Source organism: Ruditapes philippinarum, unplaced genomic scaffold, assembly GCF_026571515.1.
Source record: "Ruditapes philippinarum isolate M1 unplaced genomic scaffold, ASM2657151v2 ctg1014_1_1_1_1, whole genome shotgun sequence".
Taxonomy (NCBI): domain Eukaryota; kingdom Metazoa; phylum Mollusca; class Bivalvia; order Venerida; family Veneridae; genus Ruditapes; species Ruditapes philippinarum.
Genome location: NW_026859400.1, coordinates 108,108 through 131,969, shown reverse-complemented (window position 1 = coordinate 131,969; position 23,862 = coordinate 108,108). Strand labels below are relative to the sequence as shown.

At 35.6% G+C, this 23,862-nt stretch overlaps 3 protein-coding genes across 4 annotated transcripts in view; 2 read left to right on the top strand and 1 right to left on the bottom strand.

Moving 5' to 3' along the window:
• The window catches only part of LOC132756357 (fibrocystin-L-like), a 230,449-nt gene that overhangs the window by 118,591 nt on the left and 87,996 nt on the right, over positions 1–23,862 (bottom strand). For both annotated transcript variants that reach the window (XM_060747413.1, XM_060747412.1), the window contains exon 20: positions 20,260–20,393. In XM_060747413.1, coding sequence (XP_060603396.1) covers positions 20,260–20,393 — 134 coding nt within the window. The remainder of the gene's footprint in view (positions 1–20,259; positions 20,394–23,862) is intronic.
• Positions 790–2,152, top strand: LOC132756356 (uncharacterized). Its single transcript, XM_060747410.1, has 2 exons — positions 790–924; positions 1,325–2,152. The coding sequence occupies exon 2, from the start codon at positions 1,335–1,337 to the stop codon at positions 1,917–1,919; it is 585 nt and encodes a 194-aa protein (XP_060603393.1). The 5' UTR covers positions 790–924; positions 1,325–1,334; the 3' UTR covers positions 1,920–2,152.
• On the top strand, positions 8,242–10,145 carry LOC132756355 (uncharacterized). Its single transcript, XM_060747409.1, has 2 exons — positions 8,242–8,447; positions 9,379–10,145. The coding sequence occupies exon 2, from the start codon at positions 9,384–9,386 to the stop codon at positions 10,143–10,145; it is 762 nt and encodes a 253-aa protein (XP_060603392.1). The 5' UTR covers positions 8,242–8,447; positions 9,379–9,383.

The window sequence follows — 23,862 nt, the reverse complement described above, 5'->3', positions numbered from 1 at the left end:
TGGGGTTGCATCCAGCACAGATCCAGACCAGCCTGCACATCCGGGCAGTCTGATCAGGATCCATGCTGTTCGCTCATAATCTGAGTTTCTCCACTTGTAATAGGGTTTGTAAGCGAACAGCATGGATCCTGACCAGACTGCGCGGATGCGCAGGCTGTTCTGGATCCATGCTGATCACAAACCCATTATGTTGGTTTGGTCGTGGCATGACCATTTAATTATGTCATTGTGGAAGACATGAATGAACTAAACTCTTTCAGTTCTAGTTATAATTTGTCTGTTTTATTATTTGTAGCATATTAAGTTTCTTTGCCTAGTAAAGAAGTATTATGTTCATACAACGGATGTCATACATAATGTGAGTGGTGACATTTTAAGAACAATTATCTTAAGTGTAAAGTAGAAACTATTAATAGAAACAATTATCTTAAGTGTAAAGTAGAAACTATTTATAGTATATAGCTGTATAGCTATATAGCTGTCAATTTAGGCATTTTCTTCTTAGATATAGGTTATTTATAAACACTGCTCTTACAATGTACATGTACCTGTAATTTTGTCTCATGCATAACTCCTGGATGGGATGCACAGAGATGACGTAGTTCCTGGGCCTAAGTAACCTCAGAACGAGGTTCCACATTCCGAGTAATCGACAGTTTTAATTTAGAGCTCGAATAATAAAGTTAATTTACATATTTTATTGACTGCATAACTCCTGATAGGGCCCCACAGAGATGACGTAGCTCATTACTTATGCAGATTCAGAACGAGGCTTTGACTTATGTAGTGAACGGTTGCAAAAATTAGGGTCCGATTAAAAAGATAAATTTCAATCATTTACGAACTTTTAAATACAAAATTATTATAAAGGAAAGTGTTAAATCGTATAGTAATTATTTAAATTGGATAAACCTGCCAAAAAAGGTAAGCGATTTCATGATGTTTATTGATTTATTTCCGGCCTTTGTCATATTGAATTTTATGCACGAAATTGGCCGATGCTAAGAAAATAATAAAAAACGAACAAACAAGGTAATATTCTTCGGGAAATAATTCTAACATAACGTTGGTTGCTATCAGAGGATAGTAAACTTTTTACAGCCTGAAGGGCACAAACATTAGGTCTGAATGACCAAAAAATTGCCGTGCATCGGCGTCAGGAAGTTCCCGACAATTTGATGATTTCTTTTAAAAACATTCTTCGGCAATATTTTAAATTTCTAGTTATTATTGCCAAAAAACGTACTTATTCAACTTCGGAACGGATGATTTCGTTTCGTGAACGTTAAAACTGTCTGACCCTTTATTTATTTATTGATTTTAGATTTGGGTCAATGGCAGACAAAGAAAAGGCCGAGGGCCATGTTAGTTTGGGCGGAAATGACGCACGCTTGAGTGCGCATGCCCTACGCTTGGGTGGAAATGATTCACTAGGCAATACACAACGCGAGGGCGGAAGTAAACAGGAAAATAGATTGGAAAGTTTCTTAAAACGGGGAGAAGACATTTTAAATACTTTCTCTCAGTCAATCAAAGGTTTCGAGGTCCATGCAAAGCAAATGGAAGAACTTTTGAATACGGTCAGCGAAATTCAGACAGAATTGAATTTAAAAAGGAAAGAACCAACAGCATCCACTTCGGGAACAAATGATCAAGTACCACCAAAAAAGAAAACAAGAACAGAAAATGTTTCATCAGAAGATGAGAGCGATACTGGGGATGAGCTAGAAAGAGTTTTAAATGATAGTAGAGAAGATAGTTCAAATGAGGACGAGGAGGATATGGTACAAGACATAGATTCATTTTTTGATGAAGAATCTACATGTGGGGATGATATTAAACATGTTGCACTAGCTGAAGCCATAAACAAAAGCCTGAGGTGCCAAAAAACTGACCAGGAAAAATTAAACAACTCCTAGATAAATACAAAAGACCTGCCAATATAGACAATTTGCAAATACCAAGGGTAGACAATTTTCTTTGGGAGCAGCTGAAAGGGCATACAAAATCCCAAGATGTCCACTAGCAAAAAATGCTTGGGGTGCTGAACCAATCAATGGTGCCCCTGCTTCGAGCAATGGATCATATAGTTGGGAATAAAACGCCAGACAACAACACATTAAAAACATACATCAGTGATGCGGTTAAGATCATGACGGGAGAAGTTAATAAAATTAACACGCAAAAAAGAGAGGCCATCAAAAAAGAAGTTTTCCCCAGATTTAAATCTCTTTGCACAGATGATCAACCGATATCAGCCACAGGGTTATTTGGTGATAATTTGGCTGATAAAAGTAAAAATCTGGATTCATCTAAATCAGTACAGATGACCCCTAAAGGATCAAATAAGAAGAATTTTTTATTCAAACGAGGGGGGGAAAGACCATCAGATCAAAGGCCACAGACACAGAAACAATTCCCTCCCTCTCATTCACAGTCAACATCACACAGTCACTGGAAACAGCCAGTAACAAAATACAGAAATTCAGAAAAGAACTTCGGGAATTTCAAGAAAACAAGGACATATCCCCCAGGCCAAAAGAAAAGAACAATGTAAATCAGCATGTAAGTATTGGTAATCAATCTTACTGTTTAATAAATACTATAGACAACTTCATAGCTGGTAAAACTAAAAACTATCTTTCTGAATGGGAAAAATTAACAAGTGATAAATGGATTTTACAAACTATTACTGGATACCATGTAGAACTTGATACAGAACCATTTCAAACTTTTGTGCCTAACCAAATAAAATTCAGTTCGGTAGATAATAATAAAATAGAAAAAGAACTTATTCGGTTTTTAGATTGTGGTATAATTCAGAAAGTTAATTCTCTACAAGATTCAAATGAGTTTATCTCAAACATTTTCATAAGACCAAAGAAAGAGGGGAAGATAAGAGTTATCCTAAACTTAAAAGTATTTAACAATCACATAGAGCATATTCATTTTAAGATGGAAACTTTACACAATGCAATAAACTTAATGCGGAAAGACTGTTTCTTTGGTTCTGTGGATTTATCAGAAAGTTATTACTCTATTCCAATAGTAGCAGAAGATAGAAGATACTTTAGATTTTATTACAATGGCCAAAAATATGAATTTCAAGCATTAGTCATGGGTCTAACTACAGCACCCCGGGTGTTTACAAAAGTTTTAAAGCCAGTTTTTGTGTCATTGAGAGAAAAGGGGCACATAAGTTCAGCATATATAGATGACTCATGTTTACAAGGTCAATCGTTTGAAGAGTGTCAAAATAATATTTTAGAAACAGTCAGCTTGATGGATAGTTTAGGACTAACAATCAATCCAGCGAAATCGGTTTTAATGCCAACTCAGCAAATTTCATTTGTAGGATTTATTCTCTGTTCCAAAACAATGACAACAAGCAATTATCATAGTATTGCAAGCAATCCATAAGTCCCCTACCGGTAAGAGCCCAAGCAACATTCTGAAGGGCCATTGGCCATTCACTAAATAGTTTCCTATTTTAAGTAAATTTGTTGAAAAAGTTCTTTAAAAGTGATCACAGGAAACAGTTTTTATGTACAGACAGACGGACTGAAGGACACTCTAAAGTTATTTTTTAAACATCCCTGTTATCAAAATATAACATTTTTAAAATCCTATCATGATTGAAGAAGTTGGAGTAAAAATTACCAATTTCTCAAAAAAAAGTTTAAGTTAAAAAGGGGCATAATTCTGGAAATAGTCTTGCTAGAGTATTGAACACTCATAAATGTTGAGTGACAATAAGAAACATTTATATGAAGTTTGAAGTAGATACATTCAGAAAAAGAAGTTATTAAAGAAAACAATGATTTTTTCATGAAAATTTTAAGTTCAAGGGAGGTAATTCTGATAAATTTTGTGCTAGAGTAGTAAACCTTGTCATAATGATGTGGTTGATGACAAGCAACTTATATTTAAAGTTTGAAGAAAATACCTTAAGAAATAAAGAACTTATAGTGAAAAAACTTAAAAACTAGAATCAGAAATCTTGAATTTCAGTCTATTTGTTGCCATAGCAACCAGAATTTTCAACATAGGAAGATAAGAAAAGGATGCGCATAATTTCCATACTGCCATCTACCCATATGTCAAGTTTCATAAACATATTTTCAGTACTTTTTGTGTTATCAATGGATCCAGGTTATGTGTAAAATTTGCCATATTTTCAGTCTATTTATTGCCATAGCAACCAGAATTTTCAACATAGGAAGAAAAGAAAAAGACGTGCATAATCTCCATACTGCCATCTATCCATATATCAAGTTTCATAAAAATATTTTCAGTACTTTTTGTGTTATCGCGGGATCCAGGTTATGTGTAAAATTTGCCATATTTTCAGTCTATTTGTTGCCATAGCAACCAGAATTTTCAACATAGGAAGAAAAGAAAAAGACGTGCATAATCTCCATACTGCCATCTATCCATATATCAAGTTTCATTAAAATATTTTCAGTACTTTTTGCGTTATCGCGGGATCCAGTTTTGTGGACGGACGGACTGACGGACGGACAGACGGACGGACAGACGGACTGACGGACGGACAGACGGACGGAGGGTAAACCTAAAGTCCACTCCGGTAAACCGGTAGGGGACTAATAAGACCAACTCAGGAAAAACTTTTAAATATCATTCAAATATGCCGAGATATTAAATCATCTAAATTTGTGACCATCAGAGAATTTGCAAAATTAATAGGTATGCTTGTAGCATGTGAGCCTGGTGTTCGATATGCGCCTTTATTTTATAGACCTTTAGAACACATTAAGGAAACTAATCTTAATTGGAAAAGAGGAAATTACAATGCTTTTATGAAAATAACTCACGAAATTCAAAATCAAATTGATTGGTGGATAAAAAATTTAGATACAACTTTCAAACCAGTCTCTGAAGGAAATCCAGACTGTACAATAGCATGTGATAGCAGCTTGCAAGGCTGGGGCGCGGAAATACTATCTGAAAAATCCTTCACTCAGGGAGTTTGGTCAATTGAAGAACAAGCTTTACACATTAATGTTTTAGAATTAAAAGCAAGTAAACTAGCAGTGATGGCATTAGCCAAAAACAAGTCAAACATTCATTTAAGGATTTTAAGTGACAATACGACAACTTGTGCTTACATCAATAAGTTTGGGGGCAAAATAAAGCAATTGAACGAAATTGCAAGAGAACTCTGGTTTTGGGCCATTTCTAAGCAAATCCACATAAGTGCGGCTCATATTCCGGGTAGCAAAAATATAGAAGCAGATACATTATCTAGAAAATATAAAGATGACCTAGAGTGGTCTCTTGAAGAATATATCTTTTCTAAACTTATAAGTTTTTATGGAAATATGCACATTGATATGTTTGCATCACGGCTGAATGCCAAACTAAAATATTATATTTCAAGATATCCAGAACATGGGGCTTATGCTGTTGATGCTTTCAGTTTAAACTGGAATACTGGAACTTTACTTTACATGTTTCCTCCTTTCAGTCTCATTCCAAAGATCTTGCAGAAGGTAGAGACAGACAGGGCAGAGGCTCTCTTGGTGGCACCAATATGGAAAACGCAGAATTGGTGGCCTTATCTACAAAAAATGTTGTGCCAGAATTGGCTAATACTTCCTCCGGCCAGAAAAATCTTGCGACTGCAGCACAAACCGGAGCACAAACATCCGCTGAAACATCTGAGACTAGGTGTTTTTCGTATATCAGGGACGCATTACGAAAGCAAAACATCGTGGACGAGTCAGCAAATATCATAATGTCATCATGGCGCAAATCTACCAAAAAGATATATGCTGTTTATATTAACCGCTGGATTAAGTTTACTGATAAGAATAATTTTAATCCACTGGCGCCTAAACCTGCTAATGTGATAACATTTTTAACCTATATGTATAATTCAGGTCTGGGATACAGTGCCATTAATACAGCGAGATCAGCTATTAATCAGTTAGTTCACATGTGTTCGGGACTGGATTTTAAGTGTTGTACTGTAATAAATAAATTTATGAAGGGTGTGTTTGAACTAGAACTGCCACTATCATGGCGTGAATACCCCCGCATACCACTTTGTCAGAATCAACAGTGGCCATTTAGAGCTCAAGGACAACCTCCCTGTCAAATCTGAGGTTACTAAGCCAGTGCATTGCAAAGTTATGTATTCTACATGCTTCAAATGTGAAAATGTCAAAATCAATACATTGCGGACAGGACATTCTTTAGCCATTGAGAAGAAAAGCTTTTTTTTTGTCAAGGTCCCTGTGACCTTGACCTTTGACCCAGTGACCTCAAAATCAATAGGGGTCACCTTATAGTCATGATCAACATCCATGCCAAATATGAAGACTGTTGGTCAAAGGAATCTTAAGTTAATGGGTGGACAAACTTTTTGAAGTCAAAGTCCCTATGACCTTGACCTTTGATCCAGTGCCCTCAAAATCAAAAGGGGTCATCTACTAATCATGATCAACATCCATGCCAAATATGAAGACTGTGGGTCAAAGGAAGCTTAAGTTAATGGGTGGAGAAACTTTTTGAAGTCAAAGTCCCTGTGACCTTGACCTTTGACCTGGTGACCTCAAAATCAATAGGGGTCATCTACTAATCATGACTAACCTCCATTCCAAATATGAAGACTGTGGGTCAAAGGAATCTTAAGTAATTGGGTGGACAAGCTTTTCGAAGTCAAGGCCCCTGTGACCTTGACCTTTGACCTGGTGACCTCAAAATCAATAGGGGTCATCTACTGATCATGACTAACCTCTATGCCAAATATGAAGACTGTTGGTCAAAGGAATCTTAAGTTATTGGGCGGACAAGCTTTTTGAAGTCAAGGCCCCTGTGACCTTGACCTTTGACCTGGTGACCTCAAAGTCAATAGGGGTCATCTACTAATCATGACTAACTTCAATGCCAAATATGAAGACTTAGGGTCAAAGGAATCTTAAGTTATTGGGCAGACAAGCTTTTTGAAGTCAAGGCCCCTGTGACCTTGACCTGGTGACCTCAAAATCAATAGGGGTCATCTACTAATCATGACTAACCTCCATGCCAAATATGACGACTGTAGGTCAAAGGAATCTTAAGTTATTGGGCGGACAAGCTTTTTGAAGTCAAGGCCCCTGTGACCTTGACCTTTGACCTAGTGACCTCAAAATCAATAGGGGTCATCTACTAATCATGACTAACCTCCATGCCAAATATGAAGACTAAGGGTCAAAGGAATCTTAAGTTATTGGGCGGACAAGAAAAAACCGACGGACAGCCGGACGGACGGACGGCCGGACGGACCTGCTTTACCAAAATATAACCATATATGGGATGTTCAGTCAGTTCTAGATTTTATTAAACAGTTACCATCAGAGTTGACATTGATGACATTAACAGGAAAATTGGCAGTATTGTTTTTATTACTAACAGCACAACGCTGCCAAACATTACATTTAATTTGTTTAGAAGATATCATATTTGTAGATAATAAAATGATCATTAAACTTAATCATATGTTAAAACAGTCTAAGCCAGGCAGACACCCCGCACCATTACATCTAAACGAATATTCAGCAGACCAAAGGTTGTGCATAGTTACAGTATTCAAGGAATATATTGAAAGGAAGAAAAGTCTAAGAATGCATAATAAACTTTTGATTGGGACACAAAAACCCCACAAATCTGTAACTAAGTCAACTGTTGCTAGGTGGATAAGAATGTTTTTGAATAAGGCTGGGGTACTAGAGCATTATACCCCCCATAGTATAAGGACAGCAGCAGCAAGTTCTGCAAACTCTAGAGGCATTCCTCTTTCTTGTATACTTAAAACTGCAGGCTGGCAAAATGCTAGAACATTTAATAAATTTTATAATGAACAGATTGTGGAAGATCATACTATGCAAATGTGCTTACTGGATTAGTAAATTGATTGTCATAATTTTAAAATGTGCTTTGCCTTATATTCAGTGTTATACTTTACATGTACAGGATTTCAAAAAATTATTATTTCAAATACAAGTATAACACCATATTGAAGTTATTTGTAAAATCATTTATTTTACAAAAACTTGAAGCTTTAACAGAGAAATATCTCTAAAATCTCTGTGGGGCCCTATCAGGAGTTATGCAGTCAATAAAATTGAATGATTAAACAAGACTTACCGACGAAGGAGGGAAGTTGAAGTTTGATCTGGATTTTATTGACTGCAAACTCCTGAAGGGCTCACACACCCACCCACCCATACCCAAAATTTGATTTCTCTGTACACGCGCTTTTTCATGTCTAGTTTTGTGTCATTGCAACAAAACTAGACACTAGGACTCTAAAGACTGAATCTGCATAAGTAATGAGCTACGTCATCTCTATTTACATATTAATATACAAAGAATTCTTTTACCTATTACCTGACAACGAACGGAAGTTATTAGCTTGAACAGAAAACACACACAAAAGTTTGGTAAGTGAACTAATTCTAAAATAATTAAAATATTCCACATGGCCATGCTTATCAGTAGGCCTAAGTTACGCCATTAAACTTTCGGAAGTTGGCGAGTTCTCAGGTAAACGAAAACAAATCTGAACGGTTTGTATATTTCCGGCCTGAACGGCTACAACCGTGATCTGAATGATTAACGGTGTTGGAAATAAATATATTGCAATCCTGTTATAAATGTTACTTACGTACGAAAACCAATAATACGGTATCCCAATGCTACCTGTGCACATCGGCAGTTCATTGAATATGGCTGCGGAAACTTGACCCAATTCTCATTAGAATTGTTTTGTGCAAGAAATTATTATTTCACATAAAGTTTCTGTGTATTATGTCACTAATGTACAAACAAAATGCTAGCAACAATTTATGCATTCAAGGCATTTGTTTACAAGGAGGTTAAAATTATGTCACTGAAAGGGAATCCCCACAGTTACGTAATAGTGCGGCTGAAGCCTCATTTTAAACTGGGGAATACCATCTCTAGCCTCATTTTCATGTTTGATTCCAATGTCTGATTGGGGAATACCATTTCTAGCCTCGTTTTCATTTACGATTCCGGGGTCTGATATTATAGCGCACAGAACCCACGCTATTTGTGAGGGATTTCTATTGCCGGCCTTAATTTTTAAGGCCCAACATGATAGAATGTTGGTCGTCAATTATCTACCCAACTTTGTTAGAATGTTTACGTTCGTAGCTAATCATTTATCAATTTCAGCATTGATTATAATCTTAGACATAGATTTCTGCTACATTTTAAGAGTAAAATAATAATATTCAGAACGTGAATCGTTCGGAAAAAAAAAAAAAAAAAAAAAAAAAACGTGAATCGTTTTTAAGTAGATCTGCTCTACACCTATGATAATGGTTTTCTAACCAATTCTATTTGCAGTTCAAATGGCTGCTGAAAAGGATGAGTCAAAAATGGAAAAGTTCATTAAGAGAGAGGAAGAAATATTGAACACATTTTCAATGTCAATCAAGACGTTTGAAGCACAGACTAACAAATTAAAGAAAATAGAAGAAACAGTGTCAGAACTTAAGAGAAAATCTGATGATGACAACCACAATAGTAGGAAAAAATTTAGACAAGACGTAGCTACATCCCAAACAAGTTCTGATAATGACGAAAATTCAGACAGTGAGGATGAAAATAGCCTTCCCAGTGGAGACAACTATGAAGTCACTGACCTCCTAATGGGTAACGATGAAAGTGAAAGTAACATTGGAATATTGAGCGAAGTAGAACAAAGTTTTGCGGAAGATCACAAGACAGGGGAGCCAGTTGGGGAAAAATTGGCAATAGTCGTAAATAAGGCATTGAGAGCTCCTACTGATAAGGAAAAAATGAAAGCACTTACAGAGAAATACAAGAGACCAGAAAACCTGGAGAATTTACAAATTCCGAGGGTGGAGAACACAGTCTGGGAGCAGCTTAGAAATGATACAAAATTAGATGATGCGTCTAAACAGAAAACTATTGGTCTACTAAACCAATTGTTATTACCCACAATCCATGCCATGGAAGAGCTTAGTAAAGCAAAACAACCAGATGTTAACAAGATATCAGAATATGTAGGAGATTCCTTCAAGTTGATGGCTCATCATATCAACAACATCAATAGCCAAAGGAAAGACAATATTAAGAAGGAAATGTAAGGAAAGTTTAAGCCACTATGTGACAGTGGAAACCCAGTTGGAAGCGACTTATTATTTGGGAATGAATTTAGTGAAAAGGTGAAGACCCTCGACAGCAACAAGAGCGTGAAATTTACTGCAAAAGCAGCAACACCATCAACATCAGCACCATCAACCTCTTTTTTAGGGAAGAGACTGGGCGACAGGCCCAGAAAACACAGACTGTCAAACAAACAACAATATCAGACCTTCCGTCCCCAAAAACCAAGAAAGCAAGGTCCACATGGTCAAGGCTGGAAGCCTTTCAACAAAAATCCAAATTACTCCAGAAAATTTCAAAACCGCAATTAATTAAATCTACAGTAAGTCCACAATCTATGTACCCCAGCAATTTAACTTGATGAATACACCTGAAAACTTTCATGGGGGAAAAACAAGAAATTGCATTAATGAATGGAGAAATATTACCAACGACAGATGGATCTTGAAGACAGTATGTGGCTATTCAGTAGAATTAGAAACCAAACCACATCAATTGTATGTTCCAAGTCTAATTAAATTTACCTCTGAGGAAAACCTTAAAATTAAAGAAGAATTATTACGTTTTATGAATCTTGGCATTATAGAACATGCACCTTTAGATTCAAATCCTGACGAATACATCAGCAATATATTTTTTAGACTGAAAAAAGATCAGAAAATTAGAATCATCTTAAACCTCAAACAGTTCAATCAACACATGAAAAAATTTCATTTTAAAATGGAAACTTTACAACATGCCATTAATGCAATGCATCCTGGATGTTGGATGGGATCAGTTGACTTATCTGAGGCATATTATTCAGTCCCTATTACAAAAAATGATCGGAAGTATTTCAGATCTTTGTCATGGTATCAAATATCAATTTAAGGTGTTGGTAATGGGTTTAGCAACAGCTCCTCGTACTTGGACTAAGCTATTGAAACCAGTTTTTGCTGAATTGAGGAAGAAAAATTTAACCAGTGTCTCATATATTGATGATTCATACTTACAAGGGGAAACATTTGAAAAATGCTTAGAAAATGTACAACAAACTGTGACTTTGTTTGATAAACTAGGCTTAACTGTCAATACTGCTAAATCTGTTTTGGTTCCATCTAAACAAATGACTTTTTTTGGGTCTTTTACTTTGCTCTGACACTATGACCGTGCGACTCACCAGGGAAAAAACTGATAACATTAAATCTTTTTGTAGTGAAATTCGTGACAGAAAATTTGTGACAATACGTTCCTTTGCTAAGCTCATAGGGTTGTTAGTAGCAAGTGAGCCAGGTATTCCTCCATATGCACCTTTTTATTACAAACCACTGGAGAAAATAAAAATAAAAAATTTGAATTGGAAAAAAGGGAAATTTGATGCATTTATGCGTATTGATGGAAACATTCGAGAAATTCTTACATGGTGGATTTTAAACATTGACATCTGTTATCGGCCTATTCTTCTTCCTGATCCATCTGTCACACTTTTTACAGATAGTTCTTCATATGGCTGGGGTGCTAATATTAAAGAAGGAAACATTGTCACGCATGGGTTGTGGTCGGATAGTGAACAGTCATTACACATTAATATCCTAGAACTTAAAGCTTGCAAATTGGCTTTGATGTCATTATGTAATGATAGATACAATATACACATTCGAATAATGACTGATAATACCACAGCATGTGCATATATAAATAAATTTGGGGGCAGAAAATCCGAATTAAACCTTATAGCACGTGAAATTTGGAAATGGTGTTTTACACATTCAATTCATTTATCAGCAGCACATATTCCAGGTGTTGAAAACACCACAGCTGATAAATTATCAAGGAAATTTAATGATGACGCAGAATGGTCATTAAATAACAAGGTCTTTGAAGATATTCAAAATCAGTTTGAACATGTAGACATTGATCTCTTTGCTTCCCGTTTAAATGCAAAAGTTCTAAAATATGTTTCTCGCTATCCAGACATTGATGCTTATGCCATTGATGCATTTTCTTTAAAATGGAGTAACGGATGCTATTATATTTTTCCACCTTTCAGTTTGTTGTTGAAAATTTTACAAAAGCTAAAACAAGACAGAGGAACAGCAATCATAATAGCACCAGTGTGGGAAACACAAAATTGGTGGCCAATATTAGTAGGCATGACAGTCAAACCATGGGTCCAACTTCCACCAGTACGCCAAATCCTACCTCTTCATCGCAAACCGGAACAACGTCATCTACTTACAAAGATGAAACTAGGGGCTTTTTACGTATCGGGAAAACTTAAAGAAACGGAATATTCCTGACGAGTCAATAGACATTATTTTAAAATCATGGAGAAAATCAACAAAAAAGACATACACAACATATTTAAATAAATGGTTTTATTTCTGTCATCAACAAAATATAGATTCAATGAAACCAACTGTAGCTAATTTTATTACATTTTTAACTAGTCTTTATAAATCAAATTTAAATTATTCAACTATTTGCATTGCTCGATCTGCAGTGAATCAGTTTTTATTAGTTTCCCAAGGACAAAATTTCAGTAATTCAACACTGGTGACAAAATTCTTAAAAGGCATTTTTGAATTGAGACCAAATATACCAAAACATACAAAGATCTGGTCAGTTGGTAGTGTTCTAGATGATATGAAAACCCTACCCACTAATGTCAATCTGTTACAACTAGCAGGGAAACTCTGTGTATTATTTTTATTACTTACGGCCCAGCGTTGCCAGACTGTGCATTTAATATGTATAGATGATATAGAATTTGTAACTTCTGGTTTGATTATTCATACTAATCACTTATTGAAGCAATCAAGACCAGGTTATCATTTACCATCAATTGAGCTTTCATCATATCCAAATAATTCAAAATTATGTATTGTAACCACTTTTCAAGAATATTTAGAACGCACTAAAATATTGAGAGGCACTGTTAAACAATTACTAGTGAGCACACAATTGCCTCACAAAGGTGTGAGCAAAGACACCGTTGCTCGTTGGATTAAACTGTTCTTACAAAAAGCTGGAATAAGTATTAACTATTCAGCTCACAGTATAAGGGCTGCATCTGCTAGCAATGTGAAAGCCAAGAAACTTGATCTTCCATCAATATTGAAAACGGCAGGGTGGAGTCAGGCTCGTACCTTTGCCAAACATTATGATAAAACTATTGTGGAAAATGACAATCAATTTGCTAATATGGTATTGCAAGAATGTCATAATGTATAAAATAAAATGTATATACTTGTATAAAAAATTTTCACTTGTTCTTTACAATGCATATTTAAGAATGAATTAAAACATTAAAAATTTCTGTTCATTTAAGCGAAAGATGGTTTCATCTTCTTAAAAAACTACATGTTTAAAGAGTGAACAACTCTAAAATCTCTGTGCATCCCATCCAGGAGTTATGCATGAGACAAAATTGAAGGGTTAAAAGATACTTACCGACAAAGGAGGGAAGTTGATGTTTAACCCAGATTTTGTTGATGCAAACTCCTGGAGGGATAACACACGCACCCTCCCACCCAATTTGGGGATTGTTCACTTTTTACACATATATTGCCAACAAAATTTTCAATATGAAATTGAAAATTGTTGATATAAGCTCTAAAGACTGAGGTTACTTAGGCCCAGGAACTACATCATCTCTGTGTTATCCCTCCAGGAGTTTGCATCAACAAAATCTGGGTTAAACATCAACTTCCCTCCTTTGTCAGTAAGTATCGTTTAACCCTTCAATTTTAGTGGCATTTGAACTGATTGTTACAATTTTACATCAGGATTTATAAAACAGTTATATTATGAAGAATAAAAATACCATGGAAAAGATTTACACTGACAGATCAAATGGAGTACTCTGTGATGGATTCTTAAGCACTTTGCACTTCAGGTAAGCACTTTGCACTTCAGGTCAATGAAAAAAGCTTACATACAAAATTAAGAGTCGATCAAACTTATAATGATCAAGTTATACTCAGGACAAGCCTATTTAGTAATTAGATTATTAACAAGAGCCATGTCAACATGGCCATCCCCCGCCGAATGTGTTTGCTCATTGGAAGAATGTATATGTAGTAGAGCAGAATAATTCCATTTTAAGAGGTCTTTTGGTAATGAAAACTGATGGCTATAGTGATTACAGATTTGAAACCTATGTGAATATTGATGGCTGAAAATAACAAAGGGCAATAACTGAAAAATAATGCAGGGTAGGATATCATCCTTGTGTGCTGCATCCCTCCTCAGTAAAATCTATCCACAATTGAAGTTTCAAGTTGATACCTCAAATACTTTTTGAGAAAAAAATTGAATTGAAAAATTAAGTATGAAAAATAACAAAGGGCAATAACTCAAAAATTATAAAAGGTACAGTTATCATTCTTGTGCAGTGCACACCTCCTGAGTGAGATCTATGCACCTATGAAGTTTCATTTTGGTATCTCAAAGGCTTTTTGAGTTAGGCTCTGGACAAAAATTAATTTTGAAAAATAACAAAGGGCAATAACTCAAAAATAATGCAGGGCAGAGTTATCATTCTTTAGCACTGCACTCCTCCTCAATGAGATCCATCCACCTATGAAGTTTCAAGATGATACCTCAAATATTTTTTCAGATAAGCTCTGGACAAAATAGCATGAAAAAAACAACAAAGGGCAATAACTCAAAAATTGTATAGGGAAGAGTTATCATTCTTGCGCACAACATTTCTCCTCAATAAGATCTATCCTTCTATGACATTTCATGTTGATATCTCAAACACTTTTTGAGTTATGCTCCACTCAGGTGAAAAATTAGGTATGAAAAATAACAAAGGGCAATAACTCAAAAATTATGAAAGAAAGAGTTATCATTCTTGTGCACTGCACACCTCCTGAGTGAGATCTATGCACCTATGAAGTTTCATGTTAATATCTCATAGGCTTTTGGAGTTATGCTCTGGACAAAAATCAATTTTGAAAAATAACAAAGGGCAATAACTCAAAAATCATGCAAGGTAGAGTTATCATTCTTGTGCACTGCACTCCTCCTCAATGAGGTCTATCCACCTATGAAGTTTCAAGTTGATAACTCAAATACTTTTAGAGATATGCTCCGGACAAAAATTTCGGACGGAAGGACGGACGGAAGGTCGGACGGACGGAGGGACGGAGACTATTACTATATCCTCCGCCGAAAATTTTCCGCGGGGGATAACAAAGGGCAATAACTTAAAAATCATCACGTACAGAGTAGCGGTTTTTGAACACTGCACTTTATCTCAATGAGATTTATCATCCTATGAAGTTTCAAGTCCATAGCTTTTATATAATTATGAGAAATGGCCCGGAAAAAAATAAAGTTTGAAAATGAACAAAGGGCAATAACTCAAAAAATAAGAAGTGAAGATTACCAGTTCTTGTGCACTGCACTTCCCAGGTGAAATGTGTACAATGGTCATGTAGTATTTCATGTTTTTTTTATATCTGAACATATTACTTCTTGGTCATCAGTGAAAAACCATCAAATGCCATGGTCACATCATGGTTTAAGTGCTGAGTATGACCATGTAATAACATGGTCATTTTGTATATCAGTAGGCAATCATGAAAAACCATTGTCTACCATGTAACAAAATTACAGACCATGGTAAAAAGCATTAAACTCACAGTAAATGACCATGAATTACCATGGCGTACTATAAACAAAATTTTTATGTCAGTAAATACCTATATTAATAAACATGGCGTCAAAATCCATGTGTGATTGTCAACAGCATAATATATATGTTTTAAAGTGTTTCAACAATGGAATTAATCACTAATACTAAGCTAACATGTTTCCCAGCACACAGTTTAAATATTTCACAAATGAATCTAACAAATATAATGGAATAAAGATGCAAACACAAGGAAAATATACATGTGGGAAAAGGCGGGAACATGTGAAATACCTATGCAGTGAGAGAAATGTTCACTTGAATAAACTACAGTCATGTACACTTCAGTTGAAAATGGCAGAAAAGAAAACAATTTTCAAGACAAGTTAAGAGTGTGTTGTAAAATTCACACATTGCTTGGTGTTGCTGCAACTGATATTAAATCAGACTTAGACAATGTTTATGGGGATAGTGCCCTATCATATTTCACAGTTAGAAGATAGGTTCGACGTAGAGACTACAAAAGATGCGGCCCGTCCTGATCGTCCAGTCACAACAATGACCGACGAAAATATTGCTGCTGTTAAAACAGTTGTGTAAGATGATGCCAGCTGTACGGTGGAAGAGATAGCTGATTTATGTGGCATTAATTCGCCATCGGTTTTTCAAATATTGACTCACGTGTTAAAGTTGTGCATTTAGGTTTGCGCCCAGTGGATACTTCACTTTCTCAATGAGGACCAAAAACGGGGGCCCATGCGAATTGCATCCTAGCTGCTCAATAGGTACAAAAATGCTGACCAAAACCATATGAATGAATTTGTGATTGGTGATGAAACATGGGTCTATTTTTATGAGCCTGCTCATAGAGCTTGCACCTCAAAACGCATGATGTATGCATTATTTTTTGATTGTCATAAATAGTGGCTCTTTTATTGAGATTAAGTTCTTTCTACTGTTGTAAGTCACTATACTACAGCCCATCCCAATACCCGCGTACGCTGAATTAAACACCTGCATGACAACTAACCTGCCCACAAGTCAGTGGTGGTATAGTAGTATTTTAGCGACAATAGCATTGAAACTTTACCACACCCTGCATACAGCCCAGATCTTGCTTGCAATATTTGGTTAAATCTTTACAGCAAGAACTACATGAGACATCACTGTTTTGAATCTCGGCACGCCATGGGAAGTGCACTTTTCCAGTGTCTAATCACTATACCCAAAGAGGCCTACCGAAAAGCATTTTCCAATTGGATTTGGCGCTTGGGAAAGTGCATCCAAGGGGAGGGGGAATACTTTGAAGGGTTGGTCTAACAATTTCCGTAGTAATTTTACGTCTACGACTAAAGCGCCACACTCATAAATACTTTAAAATTTTAATGCCCCTCGTATTTTCAATTTCAGTACTATTTGAGTTATCACTATAAGGTTATATTTGCCATATTTTTAGTCTATTCAGAGGTCTTTTTTGGCCGATTTTATAGCCGTTATTCGGTCATATTCCCAATTGAAAATAGTACTATGATTTTTTCCCAATTTTGATACAAAAATTCCCATTTGAAAACTTAAAAAAAAAATAATAAAAGAAACCGATCTTTTGGGAACGTAAAATTAAGCAAATAGCCAGTGTCTAAACAACCCACATGTTAAGTAGAGGCTTGATTTCTCAGTATAAGTTTATCGAGCGCCTAACAATACCGATGACCTTCGAAAGTGAAAGTAAATCAAAATGTCTCACACGTTAAAAAACTTTAAACAAGAGGGCCATGATGGCCCTGAGGTCGCTCACCTGTGTATAGGCCCCCCCAACCCCCGCAATGTTGCAGGGCCAATTTAACCCAAGGACTTTTATTTGCACAAACTTGGTAGACACCCATAAGAAGATGTTTCATGCTAAACATCTAAGCTCTAGCTCATTGGGCTTTTTAAAAGAAGATTTTTTTAAAGTTTTTCTATACACATATAGTTAAAAACAATGACACCCCTGGGGCCGGGCCAGTTATGACCCCAGGGCTTTTATTTGAACAAACTTTGTATAGACACTTACTAGAAAATGTTTCATGCTTAATATCTAAACTCTAGCTATTTGGGTTTTTTCAAAGAAGATTTTAGGTTTTTGCTATACACATATAAAGAAAATCAATGACCCCCAGGGCGGGGCCAATTTTGATTCCAGGTTACTTTTATTTGAACAAACTTTCTAGACACTCACTAAAAGATGTTTCATGCTTAATATCTTAACTCTAGCTATTTGGGTTTTTTCAAAGAAGATTTTTTCAGTTTTTGCTATACACATATAAGGAAAATCAATGACCCCCGGGGCGGTGCCAATTTTGACCCCAGGGCTTTTATTTGAACAAACTTGGTAGACACCTATTAGAACATGTTTGATGCTATATATCTTAGCCATAGCTCTTTGAGTTCTTTAAAAGAAGATTTTTTAAGTTTTTACTATATGCATATAGGGAAAATCAATGACCCCCCAGGGCGGGGCCAATTTTGACCCCAGGGCTTTTATTTGAACAAACTTGGTAATCACTTATTAGAACATGTTTCATGCTAAATATCTTATCTTTAACTCTTTTGGTTCTTTAAAAGAAGATTTTTTAAGTTTTTACTATATGCATATAGGGAAAATCAATGACCCCCTATGGCGGGGCCAATTTGGACCCCAGGGCTTGTATTTGAACAAACTTGGTAGACACCTATTAGAACATGTTTGATGCTCAATATCTTAGCCATAGCTCTTTGAGTTCTTTAAAAGAAGATTTTTTAAGTTTTTTCTATGTATATGCATATAGGGAAATCAATGACCCCCTAGGGCGGGGCCAATTTTGACCCCAGGGCCTTTATTTGGACAAACTTGGTAGACACCCATTAGAACATGTTTCATGCTAAATATCTTAGCTCTAGCTTTTTGGGTTCTTTAAAAGAAGATTTTTTAAGTTTTTACAATATGCATATAGGGAACATCAATGACCCCCTGGGGCGGGGCCAATTTTGACCCCAGGGCTTTTATTTGAACAAACTTGGTAAACACTTACTAGAAGATGTTTCATGCTAAATATCTTAGCTCTAGCTCTTAGGGTTTTTTAAAAGAAGATATTTAAAGTTTTTTCTTTCGGTTGCCATGGCAACCAGAGTTCTGCATGGAATTAAATTCTTTGAACAACTTTTAAAGGTGACCACCAAAGGAACATTCCTGTGAAGTTTGGATGAAATTGGCTCAGTGGTTTATGAGGAGATGGCATTTAAAGTAAAAGTTTACGGCCAGACGCCAGACGAAGGACGGATGGACGCGGGACTAAAAGCGATCACAAAAGCACACCCTGTCACTTTGTGACAGGTGCGCTAAAAAGCACTGATAAAGACAGAAAAATTGATTTAATGTTTAAGCAAGCCACTCTCTCTGAAAAGAGTTGTACTTCAAAAATGTTAACATCGAATGAAACTGTAAGTACTATTGAGAAATTGCCTTCAACGGTGACCGTGAGTTACCAAAATGATGTTCCTTCTCGGGGTTTTAAAAGTTCTAGCAATTCTAAAATTTAAAACCAGAGACCTACTTTTGTGAACTAAATCCTATAATATTAGAAAAGGAATATATTTCCTCAGGCAACTTGAAAATGTTGTGAGTTTTTACCCAATTTTGGCCAAAATGCCGCTAAAATTCCCAATCTCAAGGGTATGGGTCATGTTCCCAAAATGTTCCCAAAATACTGGAAAAAACCCTGCTATTAGTTGCCATGGCAACCATATTATTTTAAATTTTGTTTGTTTTTGTTTTACGTCACATCAATACAGTATAGGTCATATTGTGACGTTCCAGCTTTACTGGTGGAGGAATACCTCAGGTGCCCTTCTGTGCATTATTTCAGGCACAAACGGGCACCAGAGTAGAACCACAGATGTTCCATAAGCTAGCTGGATAGCTTCCTCACATGAAAAAATCCAAAGTCCCTGTCAGGATTCAAACCCAAAGCGATGAGGGGCAAGTGGTTTGAAGTCAACAACCTTAACCACTCGGCCACGGACATCCTATAATTTTACATAGGAAGGGAAAAAGAATGCATAATCTCAAGACTGTCATCTACCTTTATTTCAAGTTTCATAAAAAAAAATATTTTCAGATGTTTGAAGGTTACCATGGAATTCAATTTTTGTGGAATGAAGCACAGACAGATTGACAGAAGGACAGGCAAATGAAGGATTAACCTAAAGTCCATCCCGTTTAATCTGCTGAAGACTAAGAAAGTTATCTAACATGGACAATTTAATCTGGCTGTTTCATGATATCAAACTGTAAACAATGTGCTTGAGAAAGTCACCTAGTATATGATCAGTATAACAGTGTTACATCAAAAAGCATCATAACCTTGCAGATTGTGCAATGGTATGAAATACGTATAAAAAAATGTGAGCTTGTAACATCACAAGATTGTATTCATGTTTAAAAAAAGACATACCCTGTTGTCGATTCTGTCTGGAAATCGTACTTGAACTCCGACGTTCGGCTTCCAATAATATTGTTTGCAGAGTATTTGTATATATACCTTGCACCGATGATGTTCACCAAAATCCCTTTGTATGCAAAGCAGATCTGAAAAAAAAAAAGTTTGATCATTTTTATTTGCTGCTGATCTGCTTATATTTTTTGTACATATGCCTTTCTTTAAATGACATTTCTTTTGGTATAAAGAAGAAAACAAGATTACACTTGTGAAAAAATGCTATATGCCACCACATTAATAATAATATGACACTAGGTCATGTCATAAAAATCTAGGTCAGCTGATATCAAAGTTCAATTTACTACTTAAACTGTGCACACATGACCCAAATTTCAAAGCTTTTCATTTAAGAAACAGAAAGAAGGTCACTTGTCAGGAAACAGAAAGAAGGTCACTTGTCAGAATCTAGGTAAACTGATATCAAAGATAAATTTTACTTCTCAAACTGTGCACAATAATGACCCCAATTTCAAAGCTATTCATCAAAGAAAAGGAAAGAAGGTCTGACTTGTCAAAATCGCGTAGGCCCCCCTGCAGGTCCAGGGCAGAGCCCTGGTAGGGACCAGGGGGCAAAGCCCCCTGAAGTGTCTGGGTTTTAATCCTTTTCAGATGGTCTAAAATGCATTCCTTTTAGTGCTTATTAAGATATTATTTTTAAATGATATTGTATTACTTTGACTGGCAGTAACAAAGTTAAGGCAGACTTTAATTTCAATGAAATTAATCAGTATCTATTACTGTAATAATATTACTATTTGATGTGATCCTCGATTGCAAAGAACCCTCGACTACCATAATTAATTTTTTTTTTTGACAAAGTTGACACGCAGCTTGTCCAGGAATATTCATCACCAATGCGGATGGTTCTCCTCATTGATCCGATATTCACATTTACTATGTTCTCTTACCAATTCAAATTAAACTTATTTTTAACATTTTTGACACAGTATTTGATCTTCGAAGCATTGTTGGACTTAATTGCTGCCATTATTTATGTAACAAGAAATGTGTCATCATGCCACGGATGCCCCAGCATGCAGCCAAAATTTCAAATGTTATAATATTTAGTTCCAAATTTGTTTGCACAAATTATTTTTTTCATTCTAGGTTCAAAGCACTTAAAACTGTTCAATGTTAACACAAACCATTTTTATACAATGTTCATTGCACTGAAATTATTCAGTCTTAACCTTTTGAAAATAGCATACTGCATATTTGTAGCCAAAAATTAATGGCTATATACATTGTCAACAAAAGTAATGAGGTGCTGAAACTGAAAGTTCAAAAATTTTTGCCAAACATTCGGGAAAGATATAGTTTGGTCCAAAATCATTCAACTCATGACCAAATTCAAAACTTTAAACTGCCTTATTCCTAAGATGGCATGCTATAAGTTATTTTCAAAGTAAAGAGGGACATTAACTCTGCCAAAAATCATCGAACGCAATGAGCCAAATTCCCAACTTGACCTGCACATTCCAAAAACATATCCATATGTCAAATTTGAGTTGAATGTTTAATACTGTTGGGGAGGTAATAAACGGAAACTGAAAATTTCATATTATTTTAAAAGTGAAAGGGGCATAACTGTACCAAAAATCATCAAACCATGACCAAATTTGAACTTGACCTGCGCATTCCTTTGACTTATCCATATGTCAAATTTGAGTTGAATGTGTAATACTGTTGGGGAGGTAATAAACGTAAACTGAAAATTTCATAATATTTTAAAAGTGAAAGGGGCATAACTCTGCCAAAAATCATCAAACCATGACCAAATTTGAACTTGACCTGCGCATTCCTTTGACTTATCCATATGTCAAATTTGAGTTGAATGTGTAATACTATTGGGGAGATAATGAATGACAACTGAAAATTTCATATTATTTTCAATGTCATCAAACCATGACCAAATTCAACCTTGACCTGTATTTTCTCATGACATATTCATATGTCAAGTTTGAGTTGAATGTGTTGTACCATTGGGAGATAATGAATGACAACTGAAAATTTCATATTATTTTCAATGTGAAAGGGGCATAACTCTGCCAAAAATCATCAAACCAAGACCAAATTTGAACTTGACCTTTGCATTCCTTTGATGTATCCATATGTCAAGTTTGAGTTGAATGTGTTGTACCATTGGGGAGTTAATGAACGGAAACTGAAAATTTCATATTATTTGCAAAGTAAAAGGGGCATTTCTCTGCCAAAAATCATCAAACCATGACCAAATTTGAACTTGACCTGTATTTTTTCATGACATATCCATATGTCAAGTTTGAGTTCAATGTGTTGTACCGTTGGGGATATAATGAACGGAAACTGAAAATTTCATATTATTTTCAAAGTAAAAGGGGCATAACTCTGCCAAAAATCATCGAACCATGACCAATTTCGAACTTGACCTGTATTTTCTCATGACATATTCATATGTCGAATTTGAGTTCAATGTGTGCAACGGTTATTAAGATGATGAACAGAAACTGATGATGACAGAAGGACGGAATGACGGAACAGGGTAACACTATATGCCCCTGCCATTATATGGCGGGGGCATAAAAAATATTGTTCTTGCTAATCCGCCAACAATTTGTTTTGTTTTTCTTAACTTCAGAAAGACGCTACGATTGGTCGGTACACATAACTTTATCGTTTATTGGCTTACTATAAGAGCGACAATAACTTAGCATACCGGAAAAGTGTTATGGTCTAAATATTTACAGTACGGTCTAAACATTTACAATCGGCCCACAATAGACGGTTGCAAATTTGGCGAAAAAGAAACCCCCACCCCACAAATTTAATTTTATTATAATTATAAAGATCCGCAGAAATTTGGCATCCCTGATGTAAACAGTATAATTATGTAAAATGCTGTGAAATTTTTGACGATGATGCCCTAAACGTTTCCCGCCATAGGCCAATTGTTACATCGATTGAATTTACTAAAAACAGCAATTTAATAGACACAAGGATGAAAGCTGTAGAAACTCAGCTGTATCCAAAATAAATTAGGAAGAAGTCAAAGAGAGTGACAAAGATAATTATGTATCTGCTATTAAAGCAAACAGTGAATTGCTTCAACTGAATCATAATATGAGTTAAATCGGTCAGATGTCGATAATGCATATAGGACTGTAAAAATGCGACTTTAAACTCTTGCATAATTACCATGTGAATCAGTGTCTTAGACAATAAGATCATGAAATTGACAAAACAGCTGAGGCTGATTCCGATAAATTCTAGAAAAAAGACTGTCCTCAGGCTTTTGACCGAGTCTGGCATGATGAAATATTGTATAAGCTGATAGAGACTTGTGTCTACGACACATAAATAATAGCATTTAAAGAAATTTACCGTAATATTTTAAGATATGTTCAGAATCAGGGATAGTATATCAGACATTTTCCCAATTTTGCTGGGAAGCAGACAAGGAAGTAAAAGCTCACCAGTGCTTTATCTTCTCTACATAAATGGTCTTATTAATGAACTTGACCTTCAAGGTAGCGACCCAAATGTTGCATGCCAGACGACCATTCAATATGGTGATCATCT

Bases quoted from the DNA above. Each gene is read 5' to 3' on its own strand.
- LOC132756356 (XM_060747410.1), top strand. From the start codon at position 1,335: ATGGCAGACAAAGAAAAGGCCGAGGGCCATGTTAGTTTGGGCGGAAAT.
- LOC132756355 (XM_060747409.1), top strand. From the start codon at position 9,384: ATGGCTGCTGAAAAGGATGAGTCAAAAATGGAAAAGTTCATTAAGAGA.